At 34.3% G+C, this 20,259-nt stretch overlaps 1 protein-coding gene across 8 annotated transcripts in view; it reads left to right on the top strand.

The window, feature by feature from the left end:
• The window catches only part of LOC106063439 (monocarboxylate transporter 5-like), a 51,222-nt gene extending 33,290 nt beyond the window's left edge, over positions 1-17,932 (top strand). For 7 of the 8 annotated variants that reach the window (XM_056012271.1, XM_056012275.1, XM_056012276.1 and 4 more), the window contains exons 3-7: positions 7,133-7,276; positions 8,259-9,480; positions 10,227-10,465; positions 11,427-11,552; positions 12,554-17,932. In XM_056012271.1, coding sequence (XP_055868246.1) covers positions 7,133-7,276; positions 8,259-9,480; positions 10,227-10,465; positions 11,427-11,552; positions 12,554-12,777 — 1,955 coding nt within the window. In that variant the 3' untranslated portion in view covers positions 12,778-17,932. The remainder of the gene's footprint in view (positions 1-7,132; positions 7,277-8,258; positions 9,481-10,226; positions 10,466-11,426; positions 11,553-12,553) is intronic. The other variant, XM_056012279.1, reaches the window with a different exon arrangement.
• Positions 17,933-20,259: the final 2,327 nt, after the last annotated feature.

Genomic DNA, 20,259 nt, shown 5'->3' with positions numbered 1-20,259 from the left:
TGTGGTTCGCGGAAATCAATGGTATATGAAATAACAGCCTTCTTTTTGTGTATCTTTACATTACAAGTAAAAAAATTTGGCGGGATAAAGACTTCATGAGACTCCGGTCTGGCGATGTCGGCAAGATCAATTTAAAGTTTAACAGTTGTCTTTTTGACACGTGTCTTTTGATATGTGTAATCATTCACAAAACTTCGACGCAGACACATAGAGTCAGCAGAGATGCGAGATGAAAATAAATAAATTATAGCTTTTATATAGCGCTACTTTCATGCTTATAGTACAACTTTTCATTCTCGTGTATCCATCAACTTAAACCTTATGTTCTAAGCCAGAGGTTCTCAAACTTTTTGGACCCGGGGAACTCATTTATATAGTCAAAACTTGCCACTGACCCATAAGGCAGGATATGAATTTGGATATATTTTTGTTATCAGAATTTGTGGTATCCTTGATTACACAATGGTTTAAGTTAATAGTTTGTGAATATTTCAATAAGCTGCTCCTGCACTGGTATGAATTCATATGTATTAGGTAAATTGCAACTGAATATCTCATAGACAGCCACAGAGCTGAAGGAGGAGCACTAGAGCTAGCATCTACCTCGTCAAAAACCACTCAAGCACGCCAAACCAGCCAGATTGTCTTCCCGACTAACGCCAGGACAGCTCTTGTAAATTTCAACATCAGCAAGGTGACATTCCTCCAACGGATCACGTGCCACGTTGAATTAGAAGGCAATGAAAAAGCAGACATATTGACCAAAGATGGGAGACTGGCTAAACAATCCAAAATCCCTCCCTACCCGGAAGAAATGTTTTAAAAAATCGAGGAGTCGACTAAACAAGAAATGGACCAGCTCGGACATAACGTTAAAAAAAAAAGATGCCTATTACAAACTGTCCCGACATGACCTACATAGAATATTTTGTCTAAATACCGGACACCGCAGAAAGAGACAAAACATGTTCCGGAAGCAAATAATAGGCACTAGTGAGATTTGGAGCATCACCAGAGAATGTCAACCATGTCCTTCAAAGCTCCATACTCAATGGAGTGGCCAGAACAAGACAATAGCCCCCAATTCCATCTCCCCTATAGAACATAACTATATGGAGAGCTGCCAGATTTGGAAACCACTGCGCAGTTCGTCGCAGATATAAGACAACTTGTCTGAACCTTCCAACGTACATATGAGAGCGAATAGGAAGAAAAAGAATCTGTTGTTGGGATCTGAGTTTGTACACGCGTGAAAAGATTCAATGCCCAGTCGGGCGTATCCAAGTGAAGAATATTTTCAAATCTTTTGTTTACCTCGTCATAGAATAGTACACAATAGACAAGTTATTAAACACTGGTAATCAGTAATGAGGAGCGAGTCAATTATTATTCATAGTTTCCGATCGAATAAACTGGCTTTTACCGAAGAATTTATTTTAATTGTATACAATTTTCATCATTCTGCAGACCCCCTTCGGTCATCTCGCGTTTCCCTGGTGGTCAGCGTACCCCAGTTTGAGAACCACTGTCCTAAACGACAAACTGCAGACAGAATACGTCCTTAATAGTAGCCTAATATTGTGATTTTACAAGTCACTAGACAGAAGCCTATTTGCGTAGGCTTAAGAAAAAGAAGTGATAAATTTAATTATGATTTTAAAAAATCTGAAAACAAAAGAAAATTACAATATGTTTTCATTAAAAAAAAAATATATATATATATATGTAAAGTTTTCTATAGAAACCTATTTTGACATTATTATACATCTCATTTCAAGTGTCTTTTTTTTATTATTATTATTGCCGGCGGATGTGCGTGCGTGCAAGCTAGGACGTCCCCCCACACACACACACGCACGATGATCCCTTTGTTATATTAGGTTGATCATGTCATTATTTATTTATTTTTTATTATCAGCGGTGTAACAAAGTTTTCAATGTTATTTTGAACATTTTGTATTAGTTAAGATCCATAATTGAAGTGACATGTGTGCTAGATCTCTGCGGACAGGTCGTATCACACATCAAGCTGTACACCAGGCACTGGGCCACGTAAGAATGGCGGGATAACACAGGAACTAATAAATCTTGATTTAAAAATGTAGTCTTGTACATGTGTATGTAAGGTCGGGTGGGTGTGAAATCAGTGCGACTGTGAGTTCCCTTAGCGATTGTTAGTTGCTTGTTGTTCCCTGACATGATTAATTGTCAATCTGCCTCTCGGGCAGTACTGTGGAATAACTAAGTGACTAGAAGGGTTAAAGTAAAATGGCATTTACATGCAATCTGAAGTAGTATTTAAAGATGTACAAAGTATATTGGAATATATACTATGACTTCACTAACAAAACATTGTGAGCCAATCAGGCCAACTATGAGACACACTACACAAGTAACTTCTGGCACTTCCCTGGCACATCAGAGCATACATGCTTCCCATACGAACTATTTCTAGGAACGTAATCATTCAGTCCGTTATGTAGACTCGAGGATGGGCATAATCTAATTAAACTTAATGAAGGTAGCTGTTGAGTCTAGCTTTGAAGTCTAGCTTATTGCATCTAGCTCATGAACTGATTGGACACAATTCGACTAAGTCGGTTATTAGCGCTGATTTGCTTTGCTTTGATATTAAGTCACTCTGCTGTATGTTTAGATTTTAGACATCGATTTGGGGGGCGGGGTATTAATAACACTACACACCTGTGCGAATTCTCCTGGCGATTGGTAAGGTCTAAGTTACGTTGTTTTAGTAGCAATAGTGCTCGAAAATGATTGTAAACGTTAAAGACTAAAAAGGCGAAAGTAATAAATGGTGAAACTTTTTAAAACAACGCTTACATTAAAACGCACTATAAAGTAGAAAAGAAAAAAGAAGAAATCGAAAACTATTATTTGCCTTGCTATTGGATGTCGTATATATGTTTACAATCGGTCTATGACTCTATGCCCCAGTCATGTCCAACGAAACTAAAGCATCAGTTCATTGGTTCAACAAAGCACCTCTTCCTCGCGTGCTACTCAAAGCATCCATTTCATATAGGCCTATGTCGATGATTTCAACAATGACTAGATTGAAATAACAATACAACGTTTGTAGCCTACGTATACACATTTTTGTTTTAAATTTTTTTTTGTTCTACACTTTTGTGCGCCATTTTAAACATTTTAAGTTTGGAATTCGTACTAGCAGTCCCTAACAAAATGTACAAACCTTCCTGGTCAAAGTTTAGAAATAAAACGAAATAGAACTTTCTATACGTAATAATCACATTTTCATAAATCAAGAACTTTCATTAGATATCTGTATGAAAAGAATCTACTCTGCATGAATCAGCAAAAATAGTTAACAAACTTCCAGTCAAGATATATTTCGCTGTTTAATAGCTATTCAGTTTTATTTTTTAGACAATGTAGATCTAGTGTAGCTTGTTGCTTTTAAGCATGTGTTGCATTAGAGTCTAGAGACAAAGTGCCACAACCTTAGGATACTACATGGTTTGTTTAAAAATCAAAGTAACTCTAGAATGTGCCAACCTGTTGCTTTGGCCTTATGTTTCCACACATCGTATTACAACAACATTGTTTATCGTGTGTGTGTGTGTGTGTGTGTGTGTGTTAAGCTTGTATAGTCATTCTGCTATTGGTACCGTATGGTTGACTGTTCACTATATAGGTATTAAGTTCTACCTGGCATGTCAGTGCTTTCTCTCTTCTCTATTTGTTTACTTGGCCTGATAACGCTTTATTGTGTTAATTAGGCAGTACTGCAAAGATGTACACATCGGACTTTGTTGTTTTGTTTGTTAATAGTCATGTTACTTTCAATTAGACGCTCTCAACAGAGAGGATTAATCTAGTTTAAAGTTCAGTGGGGAAGGACTTTGTTTTCATTTAGATGTAGGCACACGTCGCATATTAATTCAACTATGACAGAGAAAGTAGTTTGAAAGGGAGGGAATTAAAGCCATCATCTTTCTCAGTTTTTTAGCGGCCCCCGAAAGGGGAAAAGACGCTATTAGTTTTGTGTGGCCTGTCTGTCCGTCCGTCCCGTTTAGATCTCGTAAAATAGAAAAGATAGTGAAAATCTGACACATCATAATATTTTAGACCATTCAAAGTTCTGATGCAACGGCTACTTTTTTCTTTTCTAAAACGAAAAATCTATTTTTTAAATCACTTATGCAAGTGGTTTTTTCATAAAAATACACCACTTTTACAACTATTCACTATTAATAGTAACAAACACTTGAGGCTCTTTACTAAGGGTAACTACCATCTACCATATTTTTAACACATTTATGCAAACGGTTGTAGATTTTTTATCCATTTTTTTTTATATTTGTATTGTTACGTTATGTAAGTTCTGTTATACTAAGTACTATATTTACACACACACAAATGTTTACTATTTTTTAAAGAGAAAAAATCTATTTAGTATGCATATAAGTCAGACATAATTTAAAAAACAATTAATAAGTAGTTTTTCATATTATCGCGTGAACAGTAAGATGCAATTATATAGTGTAAAAAATATTTTTTTTTTTTTTTACGGAAATGTTTATTCTTGAGGAATAAGAGATGGGCCCTGTACAAAACAATTAGATCAATTAGATTAATTAGATATTCATTATAAGACATCAGTTAGGCCAGGTTCACATCTAACTTCACATTCACTTTCACATATCCTTTGGTCTGCTGGACCGCTGGGGCACCACACAAGATCTGTTAACATTTTTTTCTCCATTATTTTCTGTCATTTGATAGAATTTGAATTTGTCTTTGATAGAATTTCATTCTGATAATATTGAAACCTACCTTTTTACCTGCCTGGGTGGACCACTTCGGGGGCCGATTTTCAGTTTGTGTTTCCACACAAACTGTCTTTGTAACCTTGTTTATTATATATATATATATATATATATATATATATATATATATATATATATATATATATATATATATATATATATATATATATATATATATATGTGTGTGTGTGTGTGTGTGTATGCGTATATATTATGTGTGTGTGTGTATATATATATATACTAATTATAATAAGTTAAAACAATTTCTAGTAATGATAAAGTAAACAAAACAATAATGTTAATTATTATTTCGCAAAATAAAGTCTATGCACAAGTTTCTATAAGTTTGTTAATTCTCTTTCATAATTTTATTTTCCGTAGAAATTTGTAGTATCCTTTTAATACCATTCTATGGCATCTTCGTCCCCCCCCCCCCTCTGAGTCCATTGTTTAAAACAAAACAAAAAAGATCAGTCCTAGAAAGTTGAGTTGGCAGATCGATGTTTGTGACACAGAAAGATGGAGAGAAAGGAGTCTTTGTGTGCGAGAAGGGGATACTACGGGAGGGGAGTGGCGGTAAGGGAAGATGGGGGAAGTGATAAGAGGGTAGGAAAGAGGATTGGGAGTATGTCTGTTTGAGACTGTGCCAAAGAGGAGAGAGAGAGAGAGAGGCTTGGGGAGAGAAAGATGTTTTATCTTGCAACTGAACTTATTCTGTTTACCCGACCTTCCCCTTCCAAAATAAAAAATCTGGCTAACAGTGCGATATTGAGTAACTCAATGTGACAGACTCAAGTCTCACTCTTAACCCCCTCTGTCACTGGCGACCACACAATTACACTAATGACTCTGTCCGCTAGAGTTGGACATGACATTGCCCATCAGCGCTAAACGCCAGCCTGCGACGGGAAATTAAATTAATGAATGCTCGACCTACGAGCATTGAGGCAATGATGAATAAACTAATACATCGATCTTGTCACTCTTGTGTACAGTGTACTGTAGAATGTAAACATAACAACTACTAGAAATGCCATGACTCGGCTCTAGAATAACAAAAAACAGTTTAGGCTAAATTGGGTGTTTCACTTCTCTTTCGCAACAACACCAGAGGTCTTTACACCACATTTGATGACATGGCCTAAATTGTGCCAATGTGCCAAAAATATATATAAAATGTTCACCACATTTACAATTAGTTCTCGTATTGCCTTCTCGATCACAGCAGCTTTCTGTGGTATTCTACGTCTTTGCAACTTCTTGTGTGACTAAAGAGGCCAATTCTTGATACACAGCTGCGGTCCCAGGTTGCAGCTTATGGCCGTGTAAAGAATGAGAACTGAAATGTTTGAGAAAGAAACCAATGATACAGTTTCCCTACGTCTCTATTAGAAACACAAAACAACTTTGGCTGCCCACCTGACTTTTCAGGGTAGCTTCTACTTCAGGGATTCCCAAACTTTGTCTTGAACGGAACACTTCGCACAATCTGAGTATTTAGCGGAAATTTTTGCTTTTTTTTTTTTTTTAAAGAGAGATATCATAGTTATTAGTACATAGTATTGAAGCCACTTGTCTTATGTTATTAATTTTATGTTATTCATAATATATGTTTGTAGTTATCAATTCATTTCATCAATCTATCATTACATTTATTACATTATTTTAAAGTGGCCATCGATGCCTATTTGGAATATTAAATATTAGTTTTAATTAGAGAGTTTGACTTTATTATGAGTATTCATTATGTGGTCATTTATGTTGTGACATTGTTGTCATTAGTTTAATTTATATACATTCAAAGTAATTACACGCACCAAGAGTGAGAATCATCACTAGACGAAAAGAGCCAATGGAATAATACTGGTACATGTATATATTAAAGTGAGGTAAAATGAAGTAGTAACGAGAGGGCTGATATGCAGGTTCTTGACGCCAACATTTGTTGGACAACATGCATAGGAAGATAAGCAATAAACGCCTTTGGGTTAATTAAAGTCTGTTAGTAAAGTCGCATTCTGACAATAGTCATTACTGTCGAGTTTGATTCGCCATCTTGTCGTATGCTGTGTGTGTGTGTGAGAGAGAGGTGGGAAGTAGCTAAAATGAGTTTCACATTTCAATTGAATGGGCCCCTGCCTAAGTGACTACGTTTAACCTCAACCACCCTCAGTCTTTGAGAACTTTTCGATAATAAAAATGAAATTTAAAAACGTTTGTGCCCATGTCACTAGAAGTAACATTTTTAACCTTTAAGTTGTACTATAGAAATTCAGTCATTTATTTACTAACATCTACAAATATTTTGTTCTCTTCCTTAGGTCCACTGTCTAGCGCACTGACCAACCGCTACGGATGTCGTCCAGTTACAATAGCTGGGGCTATCATAGCAGGCGTTGGCTTTATCCTCAGCACCTGGGCCCCGAACTTGTCCTACTTGTATTTCACTTGCGGCATAATGGCAGGTTCCTACACAAAATATTTTATATTACTTTTCTTTATTATGGTCATAAGAAAGTTACAGAAGATAGGCCTACATTAAAAAGATATAGCTTATATTCAAATAGGCTATGTAACTAGGCCCATACAGTTTTTTTTTTATAAAGTCTACTATGTGCTACATCAGTGATGCCCAACCTAATTCAATCTGCGGGCCGTTTTAATTTCCAACTTTACTATCGCGGGCCACATGATCGAAAAGATACAAAAACTTAATGAAATTGACCTGGAACTATTTTGTATCTTGTACTTACATTAATTATGGGGGCATTTGAATTTTCTTTTTTACGCGGCAGAAAATGGCGTAAGTTCTGGTTATATTTTTTTTTTAAACAGCCACACCTTTTATAAAACAAACATTTTGGCTAGCATGTTATTATGTTCCATAAAAAAGTAAAGATCCGTCCACTTTTCCTGGTAGATTCTATATTCTGCCTAGGTAGCAATACATTAAAACAAAATTGAGGGCCCTATCTTAGGTAAAGATACATTTTCAACATTTGTAAGGGGGGAGGGGGGGATTTTCTATATTTTGTGCTTACGTTTCGATGGGCCGGATGGAAGCACGTCGCGGGCCGGATCTGGCCCGCGGGCAGTATTTTGGGCATCACTGTGCTACACAATTTAATTTGTGCTTCACTCCAATTATCATCTCTCATCAATTTAAAAAAAACTGCTTATTTTTTGTATCTTAAAGTTCCATGGATAGGAAAATGAATTACAACTATTATATATAGCCCTGGAGTTTCTCCTTTTGACTATGATGTAGAATTTCTGAAAAGGCTTGCTAGCCACTCCCAAATACATAACTTATCTCTTCATTTGTTTTATTATTTGTATAAAGACCATTTGATTCAAGATTGAAAGCATGTTGATGATTTTAAAATGCTTTTAGGCCTCAACACAATTTTATGTCAGTTTGCATTAATTGTTGTTGTTTTTTTGCAGGTGTTGGCTTTGGCCTTATATATCTACCAGCTATCGTGTGTGTTGCTCAATACTTTGAAAAGAAACGATCCTTTGCTACTGGTCTTGCTGTCTGTGGCTCTGGATTTGGAACCTTTATCTTGGCACCTATTACCGAAATGCTTGTAGCTGAGTACTCGTGGAGGGGTGCCATGCTCATTATGGGTGGCATCATTCTCAATGTGGTAGCTTGTGGCATTATCTTCCGCCCTCTTGAGCAGGAGTTTCCTGGTAGTGATAAGGGCTCTTCTTCGGATGACTCTGATACTCCTTGTGAAAACATCACAGATGCCCCCAAGAACACCATTGCTATGGAAGAGATTGAATTGTTGGTGGTAGAGGAGCTCACTCGGCATGTCATCGGAGATGGAGAGGAAAAGAATAAAGATGGCCCCATGACAGAGGCTGAAGGCCTGGAGATCATTGCCAACCTACAGCAGCAGCATGCACTTCCAAGTGGAATACCACACCTAATCAAAGGCAGCCTAGTGCCATCTAGTCCAGAGGCATTTTCTAATTCTTTGCCTACACATTCTTCTGGATTTCCAGATGAAAGTTTAAAGAATCCCCCAGACTCCCCAACAAGTAACACCACATCCACGTCTTTGTCTGTACCAACAGAGAATATAAGTAAACAGAAGCATGGCAATGGAACAACACATGGCTTTGGTAAGCAACAAACAAGCAGAATTGCTCACCTCAGTGCCAGCCAGTGCCTCACAGTCCCTGATTCACAAAAACTAAATGCTGGCACAATTGCACTGGCTCGGTCAGATGGTGCCCTGCACAAGAACTCACAACGTGCCGCAGACAGTTTACCTTCTCAAGGAGATGGGCATGTTGTTAAAAGGCAGAGGCACCACAGGAACAGTGAGTCCTCAACATCTAACTCCCTGGCTCCCCTCAGCCGCAAAGACATTTTCTACAGCGGCAGCCTTTTCAACATTCCAATGTATCGCTCTCATCCAGACGAATACAAGGCAACAGTGACAAGTGTCACTGATAAACCAAAGAGTTTGCCAGACTCTCCTGACACACCTACAAAGAAAGGTGGCTTGAGTGACATTTACAATGAGTTTCGTAGTACCATGAGAGACATGCTTTCTTTGAGCCTGCTAAAGAATCCAGTCTTTCTCATGTTTGGTATTTCAAATTTCTTCACCAGCATAGGTTTCAATATGCCTTTTATTTTTTTACCTGACAGGTAGGCCATTGACTAATGTATTCTTTCACCTGACATTGTTTGTTTGCTTTTTTTTTTTTTTTTTTGGTTTTGATGTTTTATTAACATAAAGTTGTATTCTGAGCAGATAAAGTACATTTAATACTGTTAACATCTGACAACAAAAGGTCATGAGGGATATAGAAAAAAAATTGCCTTCCTTCATATAATATTTATAATTTTTTAAAAAAATATTTACAACTACTAAATAATATGATATTACCATCCCACATAACTTGATTTTAAGTAATTTAGCCACATTTCCATGCATTGTTCGTTCTTCATTCATATATGCTTTGATTTGATGTATAATATATATACATACATGGAGATGTGGTAACTAAGTGGAAAATTGCTTAGCTTCCAAACCAGGGGTGCTGGGTTCAAATCCTGGTGAAGACTGTGATTTTTAAATTCTGGATCTTTGGGCACCTTTGATTCCAACCAGCTCTAATGAGTACCTGACATTAGTTGGTTGTTGTGCTAGCCACAAGACACCCACATGAATCGTGGGCCACAGAAATAGATGACCTTTACATCATCTTCCCTATAGTTAGGAATGTCTGAAAGGGGAACTTTACTTTCTATGAGGGAATGGCTATATCTGGACCTACATTGATATCAATAAAAGATTATACATATACACAATCTTTAATGTTTCTTGATATAGGTAATGTAAGCCTACATAAATTTCTGTCTGTCTTACATCATATTTTGTGTCCTGACAGAGCTCACTTAGATGGCATTGATCAAGAAAGAGCTGCTTACCTTCTTTCTGTCATTGGCATAGCCAATACCTTAGGCAGGATCATCTTTGGCTTTCTCTCTGATCGCCCTTGGGTCAACCGTCTTATGCTGTACAATACTGCCCTGACAATATGTGGTGGGGCCACTGCCCTAAGTCCTGTGGTGGGGGGCAACTATGAGCTATTAGTTGTGTATGCTGCTGTTTTTGGATTGTTCATTGGTAAGTATATACCAGTAGGACTATACTAACAACTTTAAAATCCAATTATTTGTAGATATATCTAAACTAAGAGTTGTAAAACCCCATCATTGATTAAATAATGTTATGGGATGATTAGAAATTAGTTATTTGTTTCATTAATAGGGGACATTTTTACTTAAAGACAATGACGCGAATTGTAAAACCTAGATTAGGCTTTGAGAAAGAATAGCGAATTATCAACTGATGTAAACAGCCTACTTTTGACAACTGTAGAGAGGGGAGCTTTTATGAACGTAGAGATTTAGCCTGACGACATTCGACGGTTCCCTTTGTTATTATTAAACTTCTTGTTCAACATTCACTATCAGCGTTGACTAACTTATAGTGTTGGCCTTTCACCTCTGTTATTGGAGTTCATGATTTGAGGATTACCTCTGTTTGACTTATCTGCAAAATACACAGCGCAGAAGCGCCTAACAAAAAAATAATTAATAATCAAAATAAAAATTGACTGATTAATTTGTATTAAATGTAGATAAGTCAAGTCACAATTATTTAGCAGACCCTAAATGTATGCTTTGAATCTATTGGAGCCTATTGCAACTGTTATTTGATACAATTAATAGTTGGCATCAAAGCACCAAATGGTCCATTGACATTATCTACTTTAAAATGGTCTATGCATGAAAACACATGAATAGCTGGAGTGACAGAGTGAACAAATGAAGGGAGGACATTGTATAAGTGTGCCATGATGATTATCTACAACAAAACTTTACTTGTTATTTAGAGGATTAATCAATTAATTGCATGCAGATGAAGCTTATTTTAAAGTTACACCCTTTATTAGCACACTCCTGAGACAAACTCAGTAAAGTACTAGCAAAGTGAATATGTCTTTAAACAACTTCTTCACATATATTTTCTAGTGTTTGAATCTACAGCAAGATTTTATAATAAGCTTTTATTTATTTTACAGGTGTCTATGTGTCCTTGACCTCAGTTGTACTTGTCGACTTATTAGGATTAGAATACTTAACAAATGCATTTGGTCTTTTGCTGTTGTTTCAAGGGGCAGCTACTTTCATTGGTCCACCTATAGCTGGTCAGTATAAATATTGATCTCTTTCTCTCCGTATAATTAGTTTCCACATACCAGCGGTATTATTCATATTGCTCATATGTATTTCACTACCCTGTCATGATAAAACTTTAATAACTTTTTTGTTTGTTATCATAAAATGTTATATTTTGTATAAAATTAAAGGAGAATGTGTGCCCTTTTTAAAAAAAACAAATTGCTGTTTATAAAACCAAAATAGAGGTTAATTTTGGAAAATGGAATTTAAAAATGAAAATTTACCTATTGTGGACATAACTCTCTTTAGAGATAGATCTCTACTATATCTAGGCAATATTTTATGACCCAAATTTACTAAAAAAAATAATTGTATGATAGTTATACATATTGTTACAAAACTTAATATAAAACATTTATATTAATTGTCTTGATGTCATTAACCAATGTTCCCGCTCTAGGAAAAATTAAAATAAAAAAATAGAGACTTTTTTAGCCCCCCCTCCACTCTTAAACAAAAACACGTTTAAAATTAATAAAATTAGTATTTTTTCCAAAGGGAAACTATTCAATATTAAATTTTAAGTAATTAAAACTTTTTGTAGGAAAGAAAATAAAACAACTGACTTTTTAATATTGTTGATTATGCTGCAGATCGTGGTCTAATCAACTATGGTATCATTGATTAGGATAGAAAGTTAAATGTGTCAACTGTAGATGAATGGATACTGTTGTAGAAATATTTGCCTAAATTGAACCTATTAGTTAGAATTAGAGTATTCACTGCAAATAAAATTCTGTTAGAACCATATCTTTTTTTTTTAAATGTTACGATAAAGAAAAATAGAGTTGCATTTGGAAAAATGTGACTATCCAATCAATATTAATTTATTTTTGTCATGCATTTGACCTAGGCTCGTCTATTCATACCGTAATTATTATAAAATTGATAATTATTTTAACTATAACTAAACATGTTTACACAGCTGCCTAAAAGAGAGACGTATTTTAATTTCTTTTCAAACCAGGATGGATGTGTGATTGGACAGGCAGCTATGACATTTCCTTCATTGTGATGGGTTGTTTGATTGCATTGAGTGGCGCCATGTTGTACTTTTTACCTTGTGTCCAACGTTATGCAGAAAAGAAAATGCCACAGACTAAACGTTTTCACGACATTGAGTTGGGAAAGCATTCAGCAACAGAAGAGTCAGAAATAATGCTAAGTTCATTGAAAGAAAATGATGCATAAAATATTTTTGTATAAAATATGTACTTTTTATTGACATAGCAAATTTTTAAATATGAAAATTGACTTTTTAATGTTTTCAAACGTCAAATATTTTTTTTAAAAAGAGCTTCATTATGCAAGTAGGTATGCATATAGGTATGAACATAATCCTAATTCTAATGGATTCAAAGAATTCTAGATTACTAAAGTAATGTAAGTAATTTGGACCAAAGTTCCATTTAATCAAAACAATTATGAAGAATGTTCATCCATCTCCCATGAGCTTGAATTCTATCATGAAAGTGAAGAGTGTTTAGCTCCAACATATGACAGCAGACAAAGATCAGAGGTGATCATATGTTGTTCTTTTGTTCACTATTGATCTGTCTTACTGGATAACTTCTGCAAACATTGATTTTAGTGAAAACATTTTTTTTTTATAGCCTGTTTTGGTATTCATGTTGTTACCATCTATAGATTGTAAATTTCACACATGTTAACCACTTTTAAAGTTGCTGCCTTCTCAGGATATAGGAGTTGCCCTTGCATGACACCTAATACTCTGTACAAGGGAATGAATGGATAATCCAATGAATGAATCAACACAATTATCCTGTAATTTAATACAGTAAATCCATACAGTGGTGAAAATCCTTCAGAAATGTTGCATCCTATCTTCTATCAAAATACAATGGGCCACCATCAGTATTTAGAGAAAACTGTGCCAACTCCAGTACCAGAACATTTAAGTTGTTTCCAGATATTTTTAGCCTTACAGTCAACTGTTAAAAATTGACAAGTTCTCCACTTAAGTTTAACAATTTAGTTTCTTAATTTAGACTTGGCTGAATGATTGTCTGTCACTTTGCTATTGTCAGATTGAAGTTTGAAAATACAAGTTGTAGTTTTTTTCTTTTTCCAGCTAGTGGAATGAAAAGTCAAAGTTTTAGTGTGTCTTTCCTTCACAGTGACTTTTGGGTCCATCCCATTACATGAACATTGGGTCACCAGAGACATCATAATTCAGCAACAACAACAAAACTGGCCTCTTTTTCTTTGATAATTTAATAGGACTGTCCTTCATTCCTCATTTCTACTAGGTCTGATGAGTTGCATAAAGTCTTCCTTCTGAACATTCAGCTGTGACTGCAATACATGTTTTTCCTGGTGATCAACTTTTTTTTTACTCTAAGACTCAAATGATGTCTAATACATAGTAGATAGTACTAATACATTGATAATTTCCCAACCACAGTCAGAAAAGTCATGGTGGGCCAGACATTTGGTATCTGATGTATCTGACATTCATAGATTGAAAACAATATATCTTGATTGCTCCTCATAATGTGAAGTGTCGGAGTCTCAAGATATGAGGCAAGGAGAGTGGCCAGCATGAACGAATGTAGCCAACAAATATATATATATGTGATGCCAGTTCTTTCAATATCAGTCCTACTTTTGGCTTCCAGGTCTTTAATTGCATCGTAATGATAGCTTTGTATCCTGTCAAGCAGCAATATTCTATAGTAGTTCAGACACCTTTCCAGTCCAACAAGGGCTAACATTAGGCCAGTGGCTGTGAGGCAATCGATTCCAAATAGTTTATTTTAATATGTTCATCATTTATAAACTATTCACAAAATGAAAATAGGCAGCTGAACTTTCTTAGTTGCTGCATATACTGAAGATTATTTTTAAGAAAAGATTTTTTTTTCAAATGAATGAAGCTCATAAACATCAGTTCTTGGTTCTATGTTCATTGTAGGTGTGAAAACTAATGGATATACCAATGACATTTCTGTATTTGTATATTTTGTATAGCATATGCCCAATTTAATGGCAAAGAACAAATTGTGTAATAACCAGATGGTTATTAGTGCCAAAATAATTGTATCTGATTTCCTTGTTAGATAAACATTAATCTACGGCATAATATATATATATATATTTGTATACAAAACTGTAATATTGTAAACATTTTCTGTCATTCATGTTGAGGTTCTTCCTATACACAAACTATTTGTATTCATAAAGTCATTGCTGAAAGAGAAGGAATTTTACATTTTGCGGTTTCATTAACATGCTTTAGGTGAGCTAACTTCATATAATGTTTCACAGAAAAAAAAAATGGTTTTAGCAAATGTCCATTTTGTCTATTTTATCTTTAAAAAATTTTAAAATAAAAATTATGATGACTACATTTATACTGCTTAACTTGAAGCCTAGATTTTATGTTTCTGTTTTCCTTTTTTTTTACTCAGACGTTTTTAAGATATTCTTTTACTTTTTTTTTTTTTTTTTTTTTTTTTTTTTTTTTTTTACATATTAAAAAGAAGCTTTTTTATATATATATTTTTTTGCTTTGCTAAGTCCTGAGCAACCACTTTTAGTGTTAGTTTAATTAGTTTTCTATATGATCAAAGTTGAGCATTGTAATATACCAGTTATTTAGAGTAAATTATACTTTTTTAAAAATTATTTTCAGATAAATTTGTTTCAAAGTTATATTCTATACAAGTTTTCTATTTACACCCATTTATACATACATATAAGTATACATTAAGTTGCATTTAAACATTTTAAATCTAAGTCCATTTTCAGCCTTTCTATAAGAAAAATATTTTTTTTACCCATAAAGTGTGCCTTGTTTAATTTTGTCATACTTAAAATTAACATTATATGAAAGAGAATTATGTTTTGAAACATTAAGTATTAACTTTATTCGTACAATTCGTGTTGTAGTTTTTCTAATAAATTTTTTGTGTAATATGTTAGTCCTATTTTTTTACATGCTTAATCTGTACAGAAGTGCAATACATATGTTGAGACAACACTTCAATCATAGCTAGACTAATAAATGAAACTGCATTGTCATCTTAATAGTTTTCACCCAAGTAACTTTTGAAAGTTATGTCTTAACTCAAGTTTTATTGAGTCAAACATTGTTTTGAATGACTTGATTGTCTGTTGATGAGTTCCAACTTTTAGTTAATAACCTAGGCCTGATTACCTAACTATTGTATTATATAGTGGTTCAACATTTGCGAAAGTTTGGTGGGGTTAAGATGTATGAATATTTTCATAATATATTATATTCTTTCCTTGCTTTTTTTTCAGCACATAGTACAAAGTATACTTTTTATTTTTGATATCACCTTTATGGTACAGATAAAAATATATTTTTAATTGTTTTTTTTTTTTACTTGTTTAATTGTCTTCTTCATTACAACAGAAATTTAAAAAAAAAAAAAGATTATTTTAAAGTTATCTCATTGCTTACATTTCATTTAGGTTTGATAAGTAATAATTATAAATAAAAGTGTGATTTTGAAAGAAACTTTTTTTCTGCATTACAAAGAGTATATCATATTAAGAACATAACATCCATACACTGCACCACAAGCATAGTATAAACATAGGCATGTTTTTTATCCTTTACTTTTGTTAGTCAGAAATTTGGTTGGTATTGCAGTAAGAAAGTTTACTAACTGTTGACTAATTGTGCAATTGTTAATATAGACAATGTGTTGTTTTACTCCATTTGTTAAATTTATATAAATACATGTGATGTAACTATTATATGAAATAAACACCATCTTAGTATATCTCTAAATGAAAATAAAAAACAATTTGTCAATGGCATTGTTGTGTTGTACTGATATGTCTGGAGTCTTGAGAAAAATGCTTTCAGATTTCAAGTAACATATTTTTATTTTCTTTTTGCTACATTACTAGATGTACTAGACTTTAAAAGGTGGAAGAAAATCCAAAACAAAGAAAGCTGATCCCCCCCTGGTTTATTCATGCCCTTATTTTTTTTTAGTACAAGGACTCCCAAATATTCTCTCTGATTCTCTTTCCATGTTCCTAAGCATAATTTGTTTTAATACAAACTTTTTAATTAATAGGAATTGTATATTCTTAGCTGATTTGATATTTTTTGTGAAGACTTGAAAATACAGAAATGATACAAGCACTTACTTGTGAGGTATTGAAGCTCAGCACTTAAGAGACTTTGCTTTGCTAATATTTTAAATAACACATTAGAGATTTTCCCATCCACTGTGTGCTTCTGATAGTGCAAAAGATATTGTTTTAATGAAACTAAGTGACTTATTTTATAAAATGATACACATTTAAAAAAAATGACATTTAAAACTGTTTCTAGTGGTGTTTTTATTAGTTTCAGTGACTTTGAATTATAATATTTTTTAGGCTTCATGAATATATTCATTAATATCAGGGAATTTCTTTCATATATTTACACAATAACACTAATGTGGCCTTAAGTAAAGCTTTTGTTTTTACTTTACTTGTTAATCCAGTTTTTTATGTTAACTAAAAGTTGTACTTTGTTCTTTAATGATCAATCAATTCATGTGATTTTTTTTAATTCAGGGGATTCAAAACATTATAATGTTCTGGAAATACAAATCATAAACTTTAACAAGACGATCACAGCTTTCTTCCATTATACTGACTTTTATTTTAAATATGTCATGTTAGGAGCATTGGCAGTGTGAGAATATTGAATCTCAACACAAAATTTTCTATCCTTACGTAAATCTATGTCAAAAAAAAAAAGTTTTTAGTTTATAAGTATGTTTAGAATGTAGGGGTCATGGTGGCTGAGTGGTAAAGCGCTTGGCTACCAAACCAGAAAATCCTGGGTTCAAATCTCGGTAAAGACTGATATTTTGAATTTTGGGATTTTTAGGGTGCCCCTGTGTCACCCAGCTCTAATGGGTACCTGACTTTAGTTAGGGAAAGTAAAAGTGGTTGGTTGTTATGCTGCCCACCCAACACACTTGTTAATTGTCAGCCATAGAAACAGATGACCTTTACATCATCTGCCCTATAGATCGCAAGATCAGAAAGGGATATATTACTTTTATGTTAAAATGTAAATGTCAATAAAAAAACAACAGCTACAAGATAGACTTTAAAGATATAAAGAAACAACACCTGTATGTCTTTTTAAAATGCAGTCATATTATGTTTAATCCTAAATTTTCATTTTGTTGAAAGTACCAAGGCTTCTTTAGACTCTATAAACTATATCTTGTTGTTGACTGAAATTCTAGGTTTCAGTATATGGCTTCTTATCACCTCTTTGAAAAAAAAAAAGATTTGTGTTGTTTTTTTAATATGTGAAATAAAAAAAAAATACTGTTTAGATGAGTTTTTTTTAAATATTGAAATCTGTTGTTTTTTTGTGATGTTTGGTTTTAAAGTGATTTCAAAAGGATGAATTTGTCAAATTAACCATTTAAGCTAACTAAAATATTTTATTTACAAGTCAAATTTTTTTTACATCTTTGGTGATTAAAAAAAAAAAAAACAATGTATGGTTGGAAATTCAGATTTCATTTAGATTTAGATTGCTTCCACTGTATTTCCTTATTACAATCTAACTACATTATGTGTTTCAACAAGTCAATGCCGTGGATGTAGTATGTGTAGGCCTACACACAAAAAGAACCTTTTAAACTTTAAAATGAATGCATCAATTTAAGGAAAAGTTTAATACTTCATTAATGTCATACCACACACACATCTTGTTGTTCTACTTTTATATAGCATTGCATAAGCTCAATGTATCTTTCCAATAGTAGGCTACCATAGATCGCAAGATCTGAAAAGGGGACTTTACCTACCATTGCAAACAAAGCTGTATTAGGCCCACAAAACCACCTTGCTTTATTTAAAAGTGAGATTGTGATCAACTTATTATCAAAGTATAATTTGGTTAATTAGACTGCCTCTCCTAGGAGATTTTTTTAAAATATCATGACAATTTTTTTTTTGGTCTATGCTTTGAAATATGGATGCTAAACCAGACATCTCCCAGTTAGATATTCTAAGATATATAATGAAATATAATTTATTTAAACAGTGACGCTATGTGTACATAACCTATATGGAACATGATTAAATCGGAGACACAATGGAGCACTAAACTAAAGGAAGAGGGATTTTTTTTTTTCTTGAGGATTTGAATAAGAGATTGACCCTTGACCAAACAATTAGATCAATTAGATATTCATTATATGACATTAGTTAGGACAGGTTCACATCGAACTTCTTCACGTTCACCTATCCATTGGTCTGCTGGACCGTTGGGGCACCACACAAGATCTGTCAACCTTCTTACTTCATTCTTCTGTGCCATTTGCCTTTGATAGAATTTCATTCTGATATTCTTTCTGAAAATATTGAAACCTGCCTGGGTAGACCACTTCGGGGACCGATTTCCAAACAAACTGTCTTTGTAACCTTGTTTGTTTGTTTTTTAGCCCCGTTGTTGAATCTATTGCATAGTGGCTTGCCGCATCTCTTTCGTGCACATTGCTATTGCCGTTTAATTAAAGATATAGAAGGACCTCTTCAAGACATTCAGTCTTATGTCGACTGTGGTAACATTCGAGGACTTATAGGCCTAAAGTCCTAAACGATGGTATGAGAAAAACCTTTGGACCTCTCACTATCAAGTGTGCCCCACTTAAATCCAAAGATGGCACAGCCATATTATCAGAGATAGTGCGCTGCAAATTGAGCGATGGGTGGAGCATTACACAGAACTTTAACAAATCGAAAATGTTATCCCCCCCACACAAACACACACCGCTCTAACTTCCCAGCCTTAACGCCAGTTTTAGATGAATTGGACGAAACGCCCTTGGAAAAGGAACTGAGTGCAGCCATTGACATGCTTGCACGTGGGAAAGCACCCCGATGACATGGTATCTCTTCGGAAGTTATTCAGTCTGTGATGGGAAATAGGAACAGTAGGCCTACCTTGGGATTTAAAGGATGTAAACATCGTTACCAAAAAAAAAAAGGGAGATAGCTCAGAATATAACAATCGCATAGGCATTTCACTTCTAAGCAGTCTAAGCATTGTTGGGAAGGCTTATGCTAGAGCAGTGTTTCACAAACTGTGTTCCGCGAAACACTAGTATTTCACGAAGCCTAAATATAGGTGTTCCACGAACTGCTGGAATATTTAATTTAGTAAGCCACCTCGTGAATAAATCTCTCAAAAATAAGCAAAGCGTTCTGCTAAATACTCAGAATGTGCGCTCTGTTCCATTATGGAAAAGATAGATAGATCTACAACAGATATTGTTTTCATTGCGCCAGCTGAAGGAAAAGAGCAGATAGCAAAAACAGACCCTTTAAATAGCTTTTATTGATCCGACAGAGGCTTTTGGCCTTGCAAGCAGAAGTGGTCGGTTGGCAGTAGACCTACTGCAGAAAATTGGCTGTCTGGAAAAACTGCGGAAACTCGTGTCCTTTTTCCATGAGAACCAAACTTGTAGGCCTACTTTACTGGCCAGAATTGCTCAGTGCACAGCAGAACTAGTAAAACTCAAAACAATCTGGAAAGAGGAAGGCATATAGCCCTCGAGACTAAAATCAGACTGATGCGCTCCCTGGTCACGGCCACATTATTATAGGCCTAAGCATGGAACTATAGTTCCATGGCCTAAGCTTGCGAAT

Source organism: Biomphalaria glabrata, chromosome 15 (genome assembly GCF_947242115.1).
Source record: "Biomphalaria glabrata chromosome 15, xgBioGlab47.1, whole genome shotgun sequence".
NCBI lineage: Eukaryota > Metazoa > Mollusca > Gastropoda > Planorbidae > Biomphalaria > Biomphalaria glabrata.
The sequence above is the reverse complement of the archived record's forward strand: the minus strand, read 5'-3'. Positions and strand labels throughout refer to the sequence as shown.